The following is a 20,438-nucleotide window of genomic DNA, read 5'->3' as shown; positions in this document are numbered from 1 at the left end:
CTCTATAAGGTGCTCCTAGCTGCAAATAACACAAGGTCAAAGACAATGAGATGAGTATTGTTGTGGACAAGAACAAAAAAAGACGGAAAGGTTAATGTTTTGAGTTGTTTGTATGAATCAACAGGGCCAATCGGAGTTTTAAATAGTATTATCTCTTGTGACGGTTCCTCCCCGTTAACGACTATTACTTGTCCTTTCACTCATCCTCATCATCAGTCATCGCGCCGGGCGCTCTTTCTCTTTAAACCGCCATCATGGCGAACGTAGCTACCCGTAAAAAATCAATAGCAGCGAATCCCGGTCTTGTAATCGAAACTCCAGTCGCTAACAACAATATCCTCAACAAGGCAGCTTCTCAATCGACATCTCTCTACCAGCAATGCTCTTCCTTGCGAACTCGTTTAATGCGCATCCCTGGCTTTTCAAACTTCTTTATACTGTCATCACAGTCGGGCTCTCTTCGTCAATCCACCGATCCTGTCACACAACTATGGGACTGCTTCTCACTAGGAATATCACTTTGTTTCCTTTACGAGCTTCTTCCTGGCAGAACAACTCCACCTACAGTCAAGACAGATCCTTCTGTATTCGACGTCAGTAATGAACGCGCAAAGAAACACGCCATTGCAGTCTTCGTCATGAATATCAAGAATTTGGACAATTGCGAACAGTTCACAGTGACAGATTTATGGGAGAGACACTCTACAGATGGGCTAGTAAAGGTGCGCGCCCGAGTTATCCCCATCGATCGCTCTAACACCTCATGATAATCTAGGTCGTCAGCACCGTGACCACCATTGTTAACATGTTGCCGTCCGCATTATTCGATGCAGCCCCTTTGTCACCACCATTGATGTCCACGCATGATTCAATTGACTCGTTAGTGGGTGATGTGCAAAACACGCCCGTTCCCTCCTGCCCACAAGATGTCGCTCGGAATAATATTATCAGGGAATTGGTGGAGACCGAACGGAAATACGTCCAAGACTTGGAGGTCATGCAGGTGCGTATTCTATTTTACATTCAGTATCTGTTATTTAATTTGACAACAGAGATATGCTACGGCATTGTCCCAAAGCAATACAATTGACCAGGATACCATCCACTACCTTTTCCCAGGACTGAACAAGCTGTTGAACTTCCAAAGGAAGTTCCTTATTCGATTGGAGAGCACTGCAGAGATGGCGTGGCGGGATCAGCGCTGGGGACTTCTCTTTCTGGAAAATGTGCGTGTTCCTCGATTCTACTTCTCTTGATATATGCGTGCCTATGATACTTATTTATGGTGCTTTCCGGGAACAATAGGAAGAGGACTTTGCAGTATACGAACCCTACTGCGCAAACTATACCAATGCAGTAGATCTCATGGTGGCGGAGGAGCAGAATCTTTCGGTGAGCTTGACAATTCCTGTACTTTGTATTGTTAAGCTACTCCGCCATATGGCGTGGCGACGGAACATATCGCATATCCTAAAAATAGGAATATCCATATACTGACCGCTGTCCTCAGGTCCATAATAATTTGATCAACGCCAAATCGGAACTGCCCGCCTTTCTGATCAAACCAGTCCAGCGAATTTGCAAATACCCACTGCTCCTTGATGTAAGATAATTTCGTCGATATCAAATTTGCATGAATCTGACTGGATGTTTGTAGTCGCTTATTAAGGCTACATCTGCCAGCGATTACCCCCATTTCGAGGAACTGCAAGCTGGATCCGCAGCTGCTAAGCGCATTACCGATAAGATTAATGAGGCACAAAGACGAGCCGAAAATGTTCAGACGGTCAAAAATCTGGAAGGCCGCGTACAAGATTGGAAAGGTCATCATTTGTCCAATTTTGGCACTCTCCTCCTGGATGATATTTTCACCGTCACCAAGTCTGACGTCGATCGGGAATACCACGTATTTCTCTTCGAGAAGATCATACTTTGTTGTAAGGAGGCAGCACCTCCCCCTCAAAATAGCAAGCGCGGTGGAAAGAATAATTCTATTCTTAAAAAGCAGAATGGCTTACATGCACCTACTCCACCTCCCATGACCTCACCAAACAAGCGAAAGGACACTCCTCTCCTGTTGAAAGGTCGTATTTTCTTGAACAACGTCACCCAAGCTATTCCTAGCTCGAACCGGAATTCAGTTGGTAGGTCTGCCAGCCTTCGCAGTCGTCTCATATTGATAATTTTGTTCAAGCATCATCGACAGTCAACCCCCATTCCCTGGCTGTGTGGTGGCGAGGTGATGATGACCTCGAGTTCTTCACTCTTCGTTGCCGATCCGAAGAGCAGCTACGACAGTGGGAGGCTCAGATTAATCGTCTCATCAGGGAAGTTGCCAGTCGAAGGGCGTCGGAACGAAATTTCTCCCAGCTCATGGCTCAACACAGCAGTCATGCCTCCGTTCCTGCTGTGCATATGGCACGTTCACCGTCATATGCCCATGACCGTGGTTCCTCGTTGATGTCACATGCCCACCCCCTACATAGCCTTCCACCCCACCCAGCCAGCAGTCGTCATCGTGTCAATGCATACAGCACTAGTGATGATGTCTCGGTGGCTGGATCTTATTCTAATGGTAGCCAACTTGGTTACTCGTCCACAGAGGGTTTCGAGTTCGATGTAGATGACGAGTTTGAGGATTACCCTGCTGCAAGCCTACCGTCGTCCGGTCGTGGCACACCCATGGGTATGCATCGAATGCAGAGCATGCCTATCGAGCCACGCGAGTCTGCTATTGTCGACGATCGCCCCCGAGCCAGGACGGAAGACATCAACGGTCACGTCATGTCGCAATGGCGGTCGACCAATGGCGTTTTGCCTCCGCCACCTGGAGCCAATTCCCCCATTCTCCATTCCCATCGCCCCATGGCGAACAGGGTCCATTCTACTGCGAGCTTTGGAACTGACCGTCCGCCTCGGATGCCTTTGCAAGGCCAAATCAGCTCTTCGAAGCTGAAGGCCTTGTACGATAGTGGTGGTTCCCGTAGTGTTACGACATCACCAGCTATGAATGGCAGTACTGCACCTCCGTTGAACAGATCGCGGAGTGCTAGTCAGCCTAGCGCATACGTACCACAAGTGCCTGTGCCTCCTCCTGTTCCCAGTAACGCAAAGTGGGCTCATCGTTCAGAGGATTCCGCTACTTCGAGTAGTAAACGGGGTAGTGGATCGAGTCAGTCGACGGGTGGGGGTTCGTCAGAAGAGTCACCACATAGCTCTTCGCCGATCACTCCATTCGGATCTAGCGAATCATCTCTTGGTGGCTCAGCTCTCCGATCTCCTCGGTCACAGACATTTGAGAGTTTGATATCTAACGGCACCCACCTCGCTTTTTCACCTCCAGTCAAGGTGAAAGTCCACTTTAACGAGGACATATTCGTCATCCAGGTTCCGCGAAGCACAGAATATTACGACCTTGTCGACAAAGTCGGCAAGAAAATACGTCTTTGTGGGCCGCGCCGCGACGATACCCCTTTGCGAGTAAGATATCGGGATGAGGACGGGGATATGGTGTCTCTAGGCTCCACCGAAGATGTCCAAATGGCTTTCGAATCGTTCCGACCGGGCGGGCAGGTCACACTCTACGTGACATGATTCTATCCTTATCATATCGCATCGCTATCTTGTCTTCCACTCTTCGACCTTCGCATACATAATTTGCTGTTTCCCAGTGGACTCGCACTTCTCTGTTTGTACATAATATATGTATCACTGGCATGTTCACACCACATTCGTTCTATATGGTTTTCTCTATCGCTTTCTGACCTCCTTGATTCAGGTGCTCATCAGGCTCGAGGCCATCCTATGTGGTTCGCATTTCTTTGATAATCTACATGGCTCTCTTCCTTCCTTGGTAGTACTTTGAATCCTTGGCATCCGTATCATCTAAAAGTGGAGCACTAGTCACGTGTAATTTTTATTAGAATACTGCACTCATTGCTACGTTTCAAATACATCATGTCGTCTGTACAGAGCTGTACGGGTGTCCTTTGCATCTTACATTGATAAGTCATGGTCTATATGATAAACGAATAGGAAGGTAACCATTGTGTCAGATATCACAGAGCATCAGGAGAGATATCGCCCAATGTGTTTGGCTCCAGTGTACTAATGGCACTGTACAACGATTGTGTATCTCCACCGTGTTCAGATTGTGCATCAATTGTTTCCTGCGGTGCTATGTAAGCCAGATATGATTACCCCGATAGAGGCCACTCACATCGAAGTAATGATTGACAAGGCTGCGGGGCGCTACAACAAAATGTCAATAATGGTCAAATGTACAACAACAGCACGTACTTCGTGGAGTTTTCGGCAACCGACAGCTGACACCGCTTTGCAGGATATGATAAGCAACGAGGCCAGTCCTAGATGCCGCTGATTACACCCGTTCTAACACCATAATAGCATGCGACTCACCATCCTGTTTGATGCGATGCTCCTAAACCGCGTCCCGTATCTCCATGGAAAAACTGCCAAAATTTAGCTTCGGTGTAGGCCTAGGCATGAAGTGCTAATAAATCATTACCTCACAAAAGGAGACGTAATCGCGGAAGTGCGGGTCCTGGTCAAGCTTCATGTTCCCACCATTGGTGGCCCTTTTGCCTTCGATGTCACGTCCAAAAATGTGAATTATACGATGTTGTATTTCCTCTGCCACCTCCACGAGGTTCATGTAATCTCCACTTCCAGTGGGACATTCGACCTGAAGAGGTGTCAGGATGAAGGGAAATACAAATCATCTATGCTTACCTGTAGTTCATCACCGTAATATTGATAAAACCGCTGCAGACTCTCTATCAAGAGGAAATTAACGGCAAGCCCTGAATACCGATTAGAGACGGGCAAGTTGGGAAAAGTTAAATGAGCCTACAGATCGGTCCTCTCCAATTTGAATTTCCACCGAACATTCCAGAGTGGGATTCTCCAGGCCAATACCCTACCTCATGCCAATCTCCGTTCACCTGCATCCCCCAAGGCTTTTCCTTATGCAGCTTGGAGAGACTATCTCCGTTCATTAGAGTAGCACGGCGACCGCTACGTGGAAAACACTTACGAACGAATGCCGTATTCGCTGAAGAACTCATCCTCGTCTAGCATCTTCTCCAGTATGCGCACTAGACGTTCTTTGCCAGCCAAAGCAAGCAAACGGCGTTCTCCTCTACCTCCGGCTACCACATGGTGAATAGCGTACGTGAAAATATGGAATCAACTCACCCCTCATATTGGCCATATTTCTTCCCGACATTTCGGGCCGGTTATCGATGAACCATTCCATACGCTTCTTAAATCCAGGGAATCGATTGATTACGGCAGGTTCCAAGACAAGAGTCGCGTAGAGAGGAATGAGACTAACAAGGCTCCTTACAGGAAGCTGAACTGAATTCCCTGGGCCAAATTCAATGGCATCATAGTACATGCCATCTTCTTCATTCCACAAGCTCGACTCGTGTTCACCTGATTTATAAGTCATAGCATCTGCGATGAATATGAAGTGCTAAAGCAAAGTGAGCGCGTCTGTAGAATTTGACTGGCAGGACTGGCTTGCCTCGAAGAACTTAGAAGCAATGTCTTCGTATACAGCATTGTGCTTTGCCAACTCAAGGGCTATGTTTAACCTGACGAACAGTGAACATACAGCAAATCCGAGAGAGCCACGGAGCTCACATATTCAAACAATAAAATGCCATCCAGGCAGTGCCATCTGCCTGACGCAGGTTTCCACCCGTAGGGAGTGGCTCCGAACGGTTAAAGATGCCGATGTTATCAAGTCCAAGAAATCCTCCCTCGAATACATTGTTTCCCCCGGAATCCTTGCGGTTGACCCACCTCAAGAGTGGCAATCAGGATGACGAAAGAATAGAAAAGTGAACTCATACTTACCACGTGAAATTGAGCAGTAACTTCTGGAAGACACGTTCCAAGAATGGAAGATCTTCTCTGCCAGTAAGCTTACGTTCTATTTTGAAGACTCTAAACGTTGCCCTACGTCACTATCAGTGATGCGGTCCTGCCACCACAGGATAATTCGCGTACCAAGCATGGACCTAGTCCACGGATCATTTAGAAGGTAGACTCACCAAAAAACTACGAATACTCACCGGTGGGTTTACATCACTAAAGTTCCATTCGTATGCAGGAATCTGACCATCGGGCTTCATATACCATTCTCGAGTCAAGATATCTAATTGCTTCTTTGCAAACCCAGGATCCACCACGGCGAGGGGGATGCAATGAAATGCTGTGTCCCATGCCGCGAAGAAAGGGTATTCCCATCTGGAGAGCCTTCCGTGAGCCACAACCTAAATCAACTGAGCTGCCAACTGACTTGTCAGGCATGGAAAGAATATCTTCTACATGCATATGGCGCCAGTGCTGTAGACTAATGAGTGCTCAATAGATCGGTCGCATATTTGACTAACCTTGTTACGAATATGTTGGCGTCCAGGGGGAGGGGGAGGTTGGGCTGGATCGCCTTCAATCCACTCCTTTTGCACAAAGTAATAAAACTGTTTTGTCCAAAGCATGCCCCCAAGTGCTTGCCTCATGACCTGCTTCAAGTCGTCGCTAATGGGACCGAAGAGCAGAGAACTATAAAATTCATTTGCTTCTTCCCGGCGCTCCTCTACAACATCATCAAAAGCACCCTCGTCTTCAAGGCTTCGGTCCTTATTGGGAGAAAGTGGAGTCAACTTCAGACGGACCACGGCACATCCACCTCGGCCTGGGACATTGCGGAAGATATAGTGCGCGGCAGACTTGGTTCCACATTTTTCGGGGCTCACAAACAACAACTCCTGGGGTAGAGCTTCGCAAGTAGGGATAGATACTGCTGGACGTGGAGTACTAGAGCCATCTGTCCCTTGTGAGTCTGAGCGCCCTCGCTGAGGTCTGTGTGATGGGATGATATGATCATGAAATGCATCTTTCACGCATACACCCTGATTCATGCCGCCATACAATCGGCGGAAATTCGTGTTGTTTTCAGTGAACAACAAATCTGGATTTATAACACCATCTTCATCACCAACAAATTTCCCGTCCGGACCCATAGGTAGGGGAGACGGTAGGCAACACAGGAAGTTCTCCCCCATTTCGGGGTGTTTAACCTTGATGTAGCTAATATCACCATCGGTAGCGGCAGCGGATAGTGATGGAATGGGCGGTTTATGTGCGGGCCAGGACCACGTATTCCTGAACCATAGCTGCGGGATGATATGCAAGGTGGCAGTGTCAGGTCCACGGTTGTAACTCGTAATACGGATGTAAACATTGTCCGGATCGTCTTCGTCTTTCGCATACTGGATATTTTGTTATCACCAACTATCGCCACATGCAGGAGAAACTGACCTCTATGAAAACATCCCAGTAGCGATCGTCGTCGAAGACGTTCGTATCCAAAATTTCATACTCCTCAACGTTCCGGTCACGGTGAACGTTCTCATCCACTAGTTCCTCGTATGGATACCTGCGTTGAGGATACTTATATAAGAATTTCATATATGAATGAGTTGGGGTGGAATCCAGGTAGTAGTAGATTTCCTTGACATCTTCTCCGTGATTTCCTTGATGGCCGGTGACTCCGAATAGCCTTTCCTTCAGGATGGAGTCCTGCTCATTCCAGAGAGCAAGTGAAAAGCAAAGGCGCTGATGATTGTCCGAGATGCCACCAATGCCATCTTCGCCCCATCTGTACGCTCGGGATCGGGAATGCTCATGGGGGAAATGACTCCAGGCGTCACCGTTGTCTGAGTAGTCCTCCCGTACAGTTGCCTAATTTAAATACGACCTTATCAGTGCGTGATAACCGAGATGAAGCTTGCACCCACCCATTGCCTGTCACTGAGATACGGTCCCCACCGTTTCCAATGACGCTCACGATTCTCATCCTGCAGTAAACGATATTTCTCAACTCCATCATAGTCCACACCTAATGCTTCAGATAACCGCTGTTTATAGCTTTTTGTCGAACCATATTCCTGGGTCTTGAGATCCCCTGAAACAGCCTTTGAAGTCTTTGGTGGTGGTTTGGGAGCCGGTGCCAATTCTGCCTTTGGGATTTGTATCGTTAGTCCAGGATCACGCGAATCCGTTTGCTGAATGCCATTGGTATCTTCAGCCCCTCCAAAAAGTTTCTGCTGCAGAGTCTTGATAGAATCTGACGGCATGATAGTAGGATGAGAGATAGTGGAGTTGGTTATCAATCCCGTGTGCAATGGAAGTGGGATAGACCATGATGACCCGTTTGAAATTCTAGTCTATCGGTGGAGCAGACTGGGCCCCACGCCTTATGACATCAATCAACGAACATCAAGCGACAACCCACGTCAAAGTTTATAAACCAAGATTATCAATGGTGTAGGGGAAAAGAAGGGGTATGCGTGTAGTATACTTGTCACGTTTGTTGCAGATGGGCTTTAACACGAGAAAAAAACAGAAACAACCTAGATTGGCGTATATAAGTGAATCAAGCCTATGGAGTGACGTGAGATGATAAGTGAGACCCGCCCGCAGATCAGATGGGAAAAGTCCAAGGGAAGTATTAGAAGTTGCCTGGAATATGTGAATGATTTATAGCTTTAATTACCGCTTCACCAAACTGCATCCCCCGCCAACAACACGCTTTGCGTCCAATCATCCTCGCTAAATTCATCGTCATCTTGAAAGGAGACATCGAGATGACGGTAGGGTGCTCGCGTGGACATCGTCGCCGGAGATCTTGGAAGTCCACCAGGTAGTACTGGCGTGAGTAGGGCCACCGACTCACGAGGCCCCACAGGCACATTCTTGGCAGTTCCATGCCCAACAGAAGTAGCGATATCCGATTGCTCTTCCTCCTCGATGCCTAGCGCAAGTGAGATAGAAGATGAGTCGATTTTTGTATTCAGCACTGGGGGGAAGCTGAATCTGTTGGTAGATTGAGCTGTCATCATGGACACTGGAGACTCCGAAGTTGACGAATTCCGTGAATATGCTGGGGCGAAGTTGACCGGTGAAGACATGGGTGAAGCAGAGCGTTTGGAGAATAGTAAATGAAGAGATGGCTTTTTCATGCGTTTCGCGCGGGAAGCAAAGGAGTTGGAGCGGGCGATTTCTGTTTGTTGAACACCAGGGAATGACATAGACGGTGTTGATTTGCGATGCATAACTGTGTGCAGCTGTGCGAAGTCCCCGCCAGTAGACGGAAACTGGAATTGTGACTGATCAGGTCGAGACGTGGGTAGTGAGAGAGGTGTAGGATCGGCGATGACTAGGGTGTGTGGCGAGGTTGAGGTTTGAGGTTCAGTGATGTCGTCCAGGAATGGAAGACGCTTGGAAGACCGGATGGGAGATTTCGATGATATAGAAGGGCTGGACAGAGACGACGTTGAGGATGAGAGCGACGGCAAGGAGTAAGGGTTCGGTAGTTTGACATTGACTGAAGGCGGGGTTATGGGATGCTCGCGCTGGGAGGACTGGGAGCTATCATCTGTGTGTCCAAATGATGATGCGTCAGATGTCGACCCCGCAGCGTCCAGACTCGGCCTGGTCGATATTGAAGACTGTGACGAGCTAAGATCAACAGGCGTATTCGCTGGTGCAGTGAGTGGCTCAACCACGTCATCGATGGGAACCTCTGGAAGTGTCTGACAGGACTGCGCGTCGTCGTGCGTCGGGCTTATCCTATCATCTTGTTTGTCAAGCTGCTCTTCTTCCAGCACGTCGTGAAGAGACGGGACGCTCTCACGCGAAGGGCGGACAGGTGCAATTGGACACTGAACCCCATCCCAGATGCCTTTGCTTTCACACAGCGCCTGCAACAGGGACGGGTTCATGGTCAAGCTTGGACACAAGACAAGCAGTAGATTGTTCAATGGCATCTTCGTATCTTGACAGCGTTGGGATGTAGCATTGATTAGCTCCGTGACTGTGAGTAGAAGATCACGGTTTTCTTGTGGCAGGCGGGCAATCAGCGAGGAGAGTGCCTTGCGGAGTGACTCTGATGGTGGGTGTAACCCAGAGAAATTTGGCATAGCCAGAGTAGACAACGAAGGAGGCTTGCGCAATCCAGGGTGGATGCTCCATGGACTTGGGGCAGGTTCTAGCGTATTGTGTGTGAAACGCTCCGATGTCATTGCCGCTTCGAACGAAGTCGACAGAGCATTCGTTAAAATTGGTTCAGGAACTAGGGCACATGTTAGGGGCACGACATGCACGATTTGATCAGCCACGTACGTTCGCGGAGGTAGGCCTTGAAGATGGACGCCACAGCATGAGGGTCGAGATCACCAGGACTGCATTGAGCAATGTCAAAGTCGGCACCTACGAACACAATAGTAACCAATCCAACTGCATCGAAGCGTGAATCTTACCAGTATCAAATTCTGATCGTAATTTTGCGACATGAGACGACCTCCCATTGACACTAAAAAGGAAGAATGAGACACATTCTCTGATAACAAACGAGATCCTACCGGAACAACCCAAGTTCCTGTACACCCCAGGTGAGGATGTGTTGCGCACACCTGACAACCAATGCAGGTAATTGGCGACTCTCCAGCGCAGCAGAAGGAACACTTGGGGCACTGCTCGGCGTGCTGTCTGCATCATGTATGGCGCTGCTGTCGAACTCCTTGGCACGCAACGCGGCGCGGACCGAATCAATTGCCGTGTCCCTTACGCATACCTTCATGTCTCGTCCAAAAACAAGTCCACCAGCAACGCCGGCACCTCTAGGACTCAAACGGACCGGACCGCGCAGACGCTTTCCAAGAATAGGGCCAGTTGATGCTAAGATACCCTCACGGTCCAAAGATGCGTGAGGTGCGTGTCGGTGGGTCTTCATAGGAGGTTCATCGGGGCCAGAACTAGCCCGTAAAGGGGGCGAGCGACTGTCGTGTGCCCAGCCTGGAGGTGATGGATAGCCCGAGCTAGGGGAGGAGGCCTTGCCCCAGACGCGACCCATCTTCTCAACGGCACGCCAAGCAAGGCTAGCAGCTGGAGCAAGACCAGTTATGCTAATGGCCGTCTGTCTGAATGATGGTGGCGAAGATGTTCCTGGCGATGCTAGTGGAATGCGTCGGTGCGGAGCAGGAATGTCTGGCAAATTGCGCTCTGGGTGCGAAGGAGAAGATGAGCGGCTATCCAGGAGACTATCATTCGTGCGTGACGGGACAGGTGATGGCCTTCTTGGGCTAGAAGGCAGGGTTGAGAATTCGACAACTGATCTTCCCTTATCCTCTGAGATGGATCTGGGAACAACGGGAATAGTGTCCATACTCATGGAAACGGTCGCTGCAGCGCAATCCGGAGCCGAGGTCATCAATGTTAAGGGAGGGCCAAGATTGACAGACTGCGAACGCCTGTCCCGGCTCACTTTGATAGACGATGCAGGGGATCCACGACAGAAAGGTGATGTGGAACGTAACGGTGTGTGGAATCCCTTCTCCGCAATTCTCTCACCATCTTCTTCCTCAGGCATATAATTATCGTGGAACGCACTCAAGCGCTTGCTAACCGGAACGATGGTGTGATTCGACTGCAGTGATTCTGCCATTGACACTGGACGAGGGCCTCTGCCAAATCCGGGCTTGATTGTGTGATGGCTCAACGTAGAATCGCTCTTTCTCCGGATCTCCTTCATATCCGATTTCTCGAGATCTCTTCTTTCATGCTCCTTGGATGCTACGAATTCTGAAGCTTCATCTGTTCTGCGCATGTAATCCAAAGCTGGCGCAATAGGACTCGTGGTGGTCATTACCGAGACTCGCTTGTCGATATCTGTGTTCACGGGCGCAAGGTGTGACACGGGATGTGGCGCAGCAACCTTCGGTGGAGGGGGTGGCGGCGCAAGGCTCACCGCAGGCGAAACGGGAGCTGAGCCTGGGTGTTTCTTGCTGAAAACATGCGAAGCGAGTGAGAGAGTCAACTGTTTGGCTCCGTATGGGCGGGACGGTGCACTGCGTGGGGTCCCAGGGTAATATTCGTCGCTACTCTGAGAGTCCTTCACTCTGCTTCCACTATGCTGCGATGAGCAAGAAGAGACATTGAGAGTCTCGGATTTCTTCCGTCGTCCACCAAAAGCACGGGAAAGGCTGAATCCTGTTGACAAACTAGGAGCTGGTGATGATGGTGGTGAAAGTACCGTAGCAACATGTGGGCGGCTGTTTACCTGACCCATCGAAGGTGCAGAGGAAAACGAGCAAGGTATGGGGCTGGAAACAAGACCACCTGAACGACTCTTGAACGTGGAGGAACAAGATGTAGGGAGTAGCTGATCGGTTGCGATATTGAATTGGCTAGAGGAAGGCCCTGCAGGCAGCAGCGTGGAAGATGCTGATGAAGACAACGAGGACGAAAGTGATGCCACAGACATGGAGAACGGTTTCTTGATCTGGGCAACGTGGTGGTCCTGGGAGCGAGGATGATTTCCAAGCATCATGTTAGTAGGCAACTAGACCAATTGGGACAAAAATGATATGGACTCGGGGATAGCCTTTAATAGATAATTACGGGTCTGAAACGCAAGGGGAGGAAGTTAGCATAGATCTGTCACAAGTGGAGAAAGAGGACGTAAAGGCACGAAGATAGCAATGCGGTGAGTGTGAGGCTGGAAGCACAAGAAGACAATTATAAAAGACAATGATAGCATAGCACGTACCGTGCGTATTTAAAGTAGCATGAACAGAAGTGATAGGATCAACAGTGATCCTAAGACTAGATGGTTTGAACAAAGATATTCGCCCAAACGGTGGTTTATTTGTAACTTTAGCTTGATAGGCTGTTGTCTAGTTAGTCCAGACTCGGGTCAGCCAGGACCGTTCACCAGATTGCTGCCAGTTACAGCGCTTGACTGCGCTCTAGATGATGGTGGTCAAGAAACAAAGAGACAGAAAGTAACCGCCCGTTGTCGCCGTGTGCTTGCCCTGTTGATCGCCTTGAGGCAACCGTAATGATTCTTGTCAAATTGAGGCAAGTCTAAATTTGCACGACACAGCCACACTACACACACAAGCGTCGGTACCATTATCAATATCAATCCGGATTTCTCCTAATACACGTCTTCAAGTAATCGTTTTAAAGCACACTATACCATAATATATACTACGCTGAGGGAAAAATATGAAACAATTATGTATAGCATGGTGTGTCGATCTATATTTGTCTAGTTCTAGTGTCGAATCAAGACCAACAGCCGGCAGCCGAGTGTAGATAGATCTTTAGGGTGTGACCAATAGTTCCTTCACCAGCTCATAGGTGAAGAATGACGTGGCGATGCTAGGTGCAACTTTGACTGCTCAGATGTTTCAGTCTATGAATGTCATGTGGGTAATGATTCACGCTCACGCAGATTTGGCCATAGTCCACGATACAATCCTCGGAGTCCTTCCGTGCGAATGATAGAACCTAATGCATCAAACGCACCATTGTAATGATATCCAAGTCCTCCATGGGCCATTCCGGTCACTTGCATCTTCCGTCTCAGCACATCGAATGGGTATGTTAGAGTTTGTGATATGGATCCTATAGTAACCGATGAGGATCCCCCTGAAACAATAGTAGTACGAACGTACCAGCTAGCGCTCCGCAAGCCAACTTCCTCATAACGTTGTTTTTTCCAGGAGGCGTCATGACCCCACGCAACGCCTCGTATGTTGCAAAGTTGATGCCTACGTACGGTGCAACTCCAACGGCAGTAGTAACCATGCCCCGATAAAGACCGGGAACTCCACCCTCTTCTCGCATCACTTTCAATGTCATTCCGACCACGGTTAGCTCGGCTCTCTTTGATATCGTTTGGTTCAATGAGCTGGAAGATGTATGATATGCAGACGCTAACCCCTGCTTCGCCCCGGATGCTGTCATAACCGAGGAGCTTGGCAGTGCCTGTTCGGTCTGCAGAGATATGCTAGCCGTTGCGATCGATAACCTTGACCGTACAAGGTCTAGTGGGTATGTCGCGCCTGGGGAATGTATGAGATAATGATAAAACAAAATAGGCAGTCGCTGCGCACAAACAGACGTGATCCCCGCTAGCGCACCACTAGCCAGCCGCTTGGGAGTGTCAAGTTCTTTTGTCCCATAGGCCGTAAACCACTAAGAAATATGAATGACAGACTTCAAGGTACCGATAAATGACCCTACCTTCTTCAATTGTTCGTACGTAGTGAACTGTACGGCGCTGTAAGGCACGATTCGGAGGCAGTTAATCCCGTTCCCTCTCATGAAGCCTTTGAACCCTTCTTCCTCCCACATCCTGACAAGACTCCGCCAGACTCCCTTGTACTGACCATCTGACGTCCGCGGTTGCACTTGTCTAGTAGCGCAAAACGAGTTTGTAAGATCAAGCTGTGCTCGGAGAAAAGAACGCAGTAGTGATCCGAACAAACGGAGATTGAATCACTGCAGGGACTCACTGGATGATTTTGAGCCTTTCTAAAGGACTAACGACTGTACGTGAAGTAGCACCAGCAGCTCCACCTGCAACAAAGTATGATGCTATCTCTGGCATCCAAAATGTTTGTTTTTGTCCGTTCACAGCTGCCATGCCGTTGGATATTTTCGGCTGTGAAGATTGTGACGACTGTGTGGATGTCATGACAGGTGACGCAAAAAGTGCGTGAAGAGAGTGATTAAGGGTTATATATGATAGGAATGTGAAAGGGAGCGGGTGAAGCAAAGCACGGGGCTCAGCCTGTGGAGCTATACAGACGAGTTCTTGGTGTATGCAAATGAACGTTGAACGCTCGTCTTGATCGGTCTGGCAAACGGAAGCATCACGTGATTCAAATTCAATAGAGCACAAGGTTGGCACAAGGCCTGAACTTTCTTGTTCAACGTTTGAACAGCTTTTGGAATGGAATGGAATACCGAGTTCTGCAGAGCAACTGTATTTACAACAATGAACTATCCAATTCTGGGCTTCTTTCTGGCAGAACCTCCCTGACCACCCGAGAAACTTCCAACGGCTCCCCCACTAACGCTCCCGAAACTAGCAGTACTACCTGGTTTGGATTGTTGGGAAAGATTTACCTGGGACTGCTGCGATAGATGCTGTCCTTGAGCCTGGCCATGCCCTGGAGCCACTTGCGACAGTGTCTGTGCCTGTGTAGGTGCGGGCATGCCCATCATAGATGGTGCCTCATCTTGAGTGATTCGCCGTTGGGGTGGTAGGTGGTGGGCGGAAACAGGAAAAAACACGCTACATTATTGTGAGCGATAACCAGGAGACTCCATGAAAACAGGCTGTATGTAACGTACTTTCTCGTCGGCCGAAGATCTTCTTGGAACCATTTGTGTGCCAGCGCTTCTTTGGCTGTTAGGCGCTTGTCCGGATCATACGCGAAGAGCTGGCGTATGAGATCATAGCCTTGCTGCGAACGGATGCGTGTTTGGCACCACTCGGCGAGGCGATTTGGGTACCTGTGATAATTTCGGACCAAGACTATCCCGGATGCAAGGGAAACAACTCACGTGTCAAGGCGTTTCATATTCTGATACTCTGGCATGTCTTTGAGGCCTGACCAGTCCTTCTCTAAAAGAAGTGAGAGAAACGCGCTGGTAAATATGCTTGTGCCATCTCTTACCAGTTGGTGTTCCGAGGACTTCGAAAATCTTGAGTAGCTGATCGCGCTGGAAAGGGACATTTTTCTTAGAATCTAATTTTGCCTCCTCGCCCTTGAATATCGGCCGGAGACTCGCCAACTCAGCGAAGACACATCCGACAGCCCAGCAATCTACTGCCTTGTTGTAATGTTTTGCGCCTAGCAAGAGTTCGGGAGCTCGGTACCAGATAGTGACAACAACTTTGTCACCCGCAAACAGCGGTTGAAGGGGTTGATATATTAATCGTGCAAGCCCCAAGTCTCCTATTTTCACCACACCAGATGCAGTAATGAGGATATTAGCAGGCTTAAGGTCCCTGTGAAGGATATGTGCAGAGTGAAGGTATACCAGGCCATTGAGAAGCTGATAGATCAGGGACTTCAGAACTTGTGATGCGATCTGTATCCGAAGGGTTTGCGAATAGTGATGTATTACTTGCTACGCCGGAGCGTGGTCAAAAAAATAACTCGATATTAGACAGACAAGACGTACAAGAAAATCATGTTCAGCATATTCGAAAACCATGTATATCGACTTATCTTCTAGGATAACTTCCTTGAGAGCAACAACGTTTTCATGAGAGATTTCTCGATTCAGCTAGATGTAACAGGCTGTTGAAGCCTTCTGATGAAGAACAAAATGAACAAGCTTACTGCGATTTCTCGAATGGCGCTTTGACTGATACCAGTATATGTGACAACATCCCCTTCTTTGTCTGGTTTAAACTTTTTAATCGCATGGATCTGCCCATCTGGCTCCAGACTCTGCGCTTTGTACACGCGACCATACGTTCCAGAAGATATGAAACCAAGGATGGTGTACTTGGATGTGACAGCCTGGTGCAGGCGGTCGCGCTTGGCCCGATAGAAGCGCATTGGATCAGATTGGAGGAGCGTGTGCGACCATTCTTCATGCATTGTGAATTGATTAGAGACTAAGAATTGTGTTTGACTTCATCAAGACATAGTGGTCATGACACAACATATCAACATCACATATCCATTAGCGGAATTCGAATCCATCTCTCCTCATCACATCCATTCCATTCTCAAAGATTCGTTATCGCTCATGTTGACCTCAAAATTGTACGGAGACGTTATGCGTGGTGTAGACGTGGAAGCCGCCGCCGAGTTCTGGGGTCGTAATGGCTCTCCGCCTCAGGTCCGTGAGGGAGCTGGGGTCACTCGTCCCGATGAGCCAATTCGTGTACCAAGCGGCGAGTCTTGCAACGATAGTTCTGTCGGTCCATCTTCCTACCGTCCTCCTGTACTTGCTAGCGAACGTGTCCTTCTCTGGACCACTCCTCACGGTGTTACTTTTCAAAATCAGCTAGAACAGCTTTATCCAGAGTCATATATTGTCAAATTATTCTTTGTCATGGCAGAGTCCCTTGATGAAAGCACCCGCAATGGCTACGGCGCAGGCCTGCTACATTTTAACCAATTCTGTGATCGTCTCTCCATACCGGAACAAGACCGTATGCCTGCCTCCGAGGTCCTTCTTTCCATCTTCATTGCAGATGCTGCCGGCTCAATCTCCAGTAGCACCGCGGATGACTGGCTCGCTGGCCTTCGCTTTTGGCACGTTATTAACGGCGCTCAGTGGCACGGTGAACGCTCGGAATGTCTTCGTCACGTCCAGCGTGGTCTTCACCATCTCGCTCCGCCAAATTTGAACTCCGAGCACCCTCCTCCGATCACTCTTGAGTCGCTCATTCAGTTATACCAAGGCCTTGACCACTCCAATACCTTCGATACGGCAGTTTTTTCCATAGCTTGTCTCGTTTTCTGGTGCGGTTGTCGGTATGACTTTCACCATTTTCCTTTCACCCCCTTCTAACCTGAAATACAACCAGTATGGAGGAACTAGTCATTCCCGCTTCGGATTCTTTTGATATGACCAAGCACGTAACCCGCTCCATCTTACCCATTGTCACTCAAGAGTCAAACAATGTGCGTCACTCGACCTTGCACATACCATGGACCAAAACCACAGGTTATAACGGCGCCGATATCAATGTTACCTCCAGAGACCATCTTACATGTCCTCACGCAGCCCTCTTTCATCATCTCAAGGCCAGTCCCAACATTCCATCTCACGCTCCTCTCTTCTCCTTTCAAACCCCCACCGGCGCCTGGGCTTCCATGGCTGAACAGTGGTTCCTGAAGCGTTGCAACCAGATCTGGAGCCCCTGATACGAATCGTTGGAGCCATGGGGCTTCTCGCAAACCCGGGACGCGCTCCCCCAGACGCAGCCGCCACCAAAGGCCGAGGAAAAATCTCGCACTTTCTTAACCTATTGGCGCCGCATTGCAGCCCTTAATCATCGATCCTGCCTTCTCGTCTATCATTGCTCGCATACATTCAGTCATACAATACATGCAACGTCATCATATTTTACTTCCCACTGCCACATCATGCACTTCCCATTCACGCATTTCGCACAAGAACCACCGTTTTTCGTCATCGCAGTTGTTATGTATCAGCAGCATACCACACCGCGGAATGTTACAATTTGACCACATCTTACGTTGTGTTGGTGTGGGTTATTTGGTAGAGAAACTGTACTGATGATCGATGAGGCTCGATCCGCCGTACTCTCATTGAAGGTTTATCTGGTCCCGTTTCTGAATTCCCGATCTTCTCTCTACTCGGTTGCAACACGAAACACTAAGAGGGTGCGATTCAAGCGCTTTGCTCCAGACTACATGTGCAGATGCGATCTGCAGGGCCACTTCGCTTTCTTGGTGCATGTTGGGACGTGGGTGTCACTATCCATGCTTGTTAGCCATATAGATCTAATACACGTCGTGTACTGATACTAGATAAAGACCCAACTTTGCTGGCAGCAACCTTGTCCCACAAGTAATAATGTCGTATATCATCATTTTAAGAATGATCAGAGGTATGCTAATTGTACATCATCAGTAGTGTCCTTTGGGAAGTAGCGTTGTCCCACAAGTAATAATGTCGTATATCATCATTTTAAGAATGATCAGAGGTATGCTAATTGTACATCATCAGTAGTGTCCTTTGGGAAGTAGCGTTGTCCCACAAGTAATAATGTCGTATATCATCATTTTAAGAATGCATCAGAGGTATGCTAGTTGTACATCATCAGTAGTGTCCTTTGGGAAGTAGCGGGCCAATTCAACTGTTGAGAATAGCTGCAGAAAATCCGCTGCCGGACAATATGTTACATGTGTGATGAAAATGAGCATATTTCAATAGACAGGTTCTGACAAATGATTGAGATGAATATAACTTTCAGAAAGCACAACTTAGAGGGTTGGGTTTACCAAGGTGTTTGAGCACCGCGACTTTCCTTTCCTCGGAGAAGTTTGTGTGATAAAGGGCTATCGCCAAGTTTACATCATGTTAGTGAACCGGAAAGCTTAGGCAATGCATGTTTAACAGTGGTTGCAACACAATCAACTCGTGAAAGTTGGTTTCACTTGGTCAGATGAGATGATGAGTGCATTAAGTGATGAACGAAAATGACTTACGGCGATTAAACAGTGAACAAGCTTGATGGAATCGACACCTACAGCGTATGAATGGTGATTAAGTTCTCGGCATCGCGTTCTCTTTGAATCATGTTCTCGAATGCCCGTAAGTTATGGATGATGACTGGAAAACTTTCCGAGGAAGCCATCGCGAGGTATATAAAAAAGATATTTCGGCGCAATGACTGGGCCTACTAAGTTGAGATCGAGGATCTAAACGCCGCAAAAATGTTATCAGTAGGTTTCGAACCAACTCCAAGAGAAACGGATTTCAACTCCGTTATTGTAACCTCTTGGCTAAGACTAGTTAGATGAACTTGTGGGGGAGCTATTCATGGATCAATGTCAAGGTGTGTTTTGATGGAAAAAGACCAGTCATTCGGCGGGTTTGAAACCTGCGCAATCCAAAAGGAAGAGACTTTAATTCTGCTGCGGTGACCACTTGACTAAGACTAGGGGAATGAATATTCGGTTGAACCATCCATGAGTGAATGTCGAAGTCTGTTCCGATAGGGAAAAAAATTGTCATCGGCGGGTTTGACAGATTTTGATTCTGTTGTGGAAACTACCTGGTTATAAGACCAGCTAAGGTGGTCCTCCGAGAAAACTATCCACGAGTGAATCTTCAAGGTGTGTTCTGATGCAAAAAAACCTTGTCATCTGCAGGTTTCGAACATGCACTGGCACAGTCCAAGGGACAGATTTAGATTCTGTTGTAGTAACTACGTTGGCCAGGACGAAGTTAAGATGAACCTCCGTGGAAACCATCCATGAGCGAATCTTCAAGACGTGTTCCGATAAAAAAGACCTGTTGATCAGCAAGTTTCGAACCTGCACAGTCCAAGAGAAACAGATTTTGATTCTGTTGTAGTAACCACTCAGGTTACCTGAACGTCCAACGAAACCATCCATGACTGAATGTCAAGGTGTGTTCCGAGAGAGGCCGTCGACAGGTTTCTAACCTGCAGTCGAAGAGAAACAGTATTGTGGTAATCCCTTTGACCAGGATGCTTCGCAAGTTGAGACAAACCTCCGAAGAACTGTCCATAAGTGAATGTCAAGGTGTGATAAGACGTTTGTTGGCAGGTTTTGAATCTGCATCACCCAACATTTTTAATCTGTTTTGGTGCCAGTTGCTATGGCCACTTAAGATAGACCTTGAAGGATCCATCCATGAGTGAATGTTCAAGGAAAAAGATTGTTGAGTAGGTTCGAACCTGCAATAGATTTCTGTCCTGTCACGCTCACCACTTGGTTAAGACTGGTCAAGATGGACGTCTGTGCCATAGTACGAGTCAAAGAATATCATGCATTCAAGTTGGCAGTAAAATCACTAGTCATTTGCAA

General features: G+C 48.2%; 6 protein-coding genes across 6 annotated transcripts; 2 read left to right on the top strand and 4 right to left on the bottom strand.

Moving 5' to 3' along the window:
- Window positions 1-101: 101 nt before the first annotated feature.
- Window positions 102-4,006, top strand: BJ212DRAFT_1437005 (uncharacterized protein). Its single transcript, XM_041337735.1, has 7 exons — window positions 102-722; window positions 776-1,003; window positions 1,053-1,226; window positions 1,306-1,392; window positions 1,511-1,603; window positions 1,658-2,144; window positions 2,207-4,006. The coding sequence occupies exons 1-7, from the start codon at window positions 255-257 to the stop codon at window positions 3,592-3,594; spliced, it is 2,925 nt and encodes a 974-aa protein (XP_041188200.1). The 5' UTR covers window positions 102-254; the 3' UTR covers window positions 3,595-4,006.
- BJ212DRAFT_737687 (Six-hairpin glycosidase-like protein) lies at window positions 3,827-8,355 on the bottom strand. Its single transcript, XM_041343952.1, has 18 exons — window positions 7,830-8,355; window positions 7,351-7,773; window positions 6,423-7,301; window positions 6,329-6,375; window positions 6,102-6,276; window positions 6,037-6,047; window positions 5,884-5,985; window positions 5,668-5,829; window positions 5,549-5,618; window positions 5,218-5,497; window positions 5,057-5,171; window positions 4,874-5,004; window positions 4,753-4,823; window positions 4,529-4,705; window positions 4,420-4,472; window positions 4,300-4,367; window positions 4,220-4,251; window positions 3,827-4,169 (listed from the first exon to the last, which is right to left on the bottom strand). Exons 1-18 carry the CDS (start codon window positions 8,166-8,168, stop codon window positions 4,059-4,061), a joined length of 3,246 nt encoding a protein of 1,081 aa, XP_041188199.1. The 5' UTR covers window positions 8,169-8,355; the 3' UTR covers window positions 3,827-4,058.
- Window positions 8,356-8,591: 236 nt separating this feature from the next.
- On the bottom strand, window positions 8,592-12,355 carry BJ212DRAFT_1281802 (uncharacterized protein; the record flags this gene model as incomplete). The annotated part of the gene is made up of 4 exons (XM_041331645.1): window positions 8,592-10,165; window positions 10,216-10,302; window positions 10,353-10,405; window positions 10,455-12,355. The coding sequence occupies 4 exons, from the start codon at window positions 12,353-12,355 to the stop codon at window positions 8,592-8,594; spliced, it is 3,615 nt and encodes a 1,204-aa protein (XP_041188198.1).
- Window positions 12,356-12,982: 627 nt separating this feature from the next.
- On the bottom strand, window positions 12,983-14,831 carry BJ212DRAFT_1386361 (mitochondrial carrier). Its single transcript, XM_041336834.1, has 6 exons — window positions 14,397-14,831; window positions 14,125-14,296; window positions 13,995-14,076; window positions 13,554-13,943; window positions 13,327-13,503; window positions 12,983-13,273 (listed from the first exon to the last, which is right to left on the bottom strand). Exons 1-6 carry the CDS (start codon window positions 14,576-14,578, stop codon window positions 13,200-13,202), a joined length of 1,077 nt encoding a protein of 358 aa, XP_041188197.1. The 5' UTR covers window positions 14,579-14,831; the 3' UTR covers window positions 12,983-13,199.
- Window positions 14,832-14,834: 3 nt separating this feature from the next.
- Window positions 14,835-16,576, bottom strand: BJ212DRAFT_1386355 (kinase-like domain-containing protein). Its single transcript, XM_041336833.1, has 6 exons — window positions 16,239-16,576; window positions 16,078-16,182; window positions 15,567-16,023; window positions 15,454-15,514; window positions 15,241-15,402; window positions 14,835-15,181 (listed from the first exon to the last, which is right to left on the bottom strand). Exons 1-6 carry the CDS (start codon window positions 16,500-16,502, stop codon window positions 14,887-14,889), a joined length of 1,344 nt encoding a protein of 447 aa, XP_041188196.1. The 5' UTR covers window positions 16,503-16,576; the 3' UTR covers window positions 14,835-14,886.
- Window positions 16,577-16,683: 107 nt separating this feature from the next.
- BJ212DRAFT_1281671 (uncharacterized protein) lies at window positions 16,684-17,780 on the top strand (the record flags this gene model as incomplete). Its single annotated transcript, XM_041331633.1, has 2 exons — window positions 16,684-17,387; window positions 17,441-17,780. The coding sequence occupies 2 exons, from the start codon at window positions 16,684-16,686 to the stop codon at window positions 17,778-17,780; spliced, it is 1,044 nt and encodes a 347-aa protein (XP_041188195.1).
- Window positions 17,781-20,438: the final 2,658 nt, after the last annotated feature.

Source organism: Suillus subaureus, assembly GCF_016647635.1.
Source record: "Suillus subaureus strain MN1 chromosome Unknown BJ212scaffold_42, whole genome shotgun sequence".
NCBI lineage: Eukaryota > Fungi > Basidiomycota > Agaricomycetes > Boletales > Suillaceae > Suillus > Suillus subaureus.
Note: the sequence above shows the minus strand (reverse complement) of the source record. Positions and strands in the feature narration are given on the sequence as shown.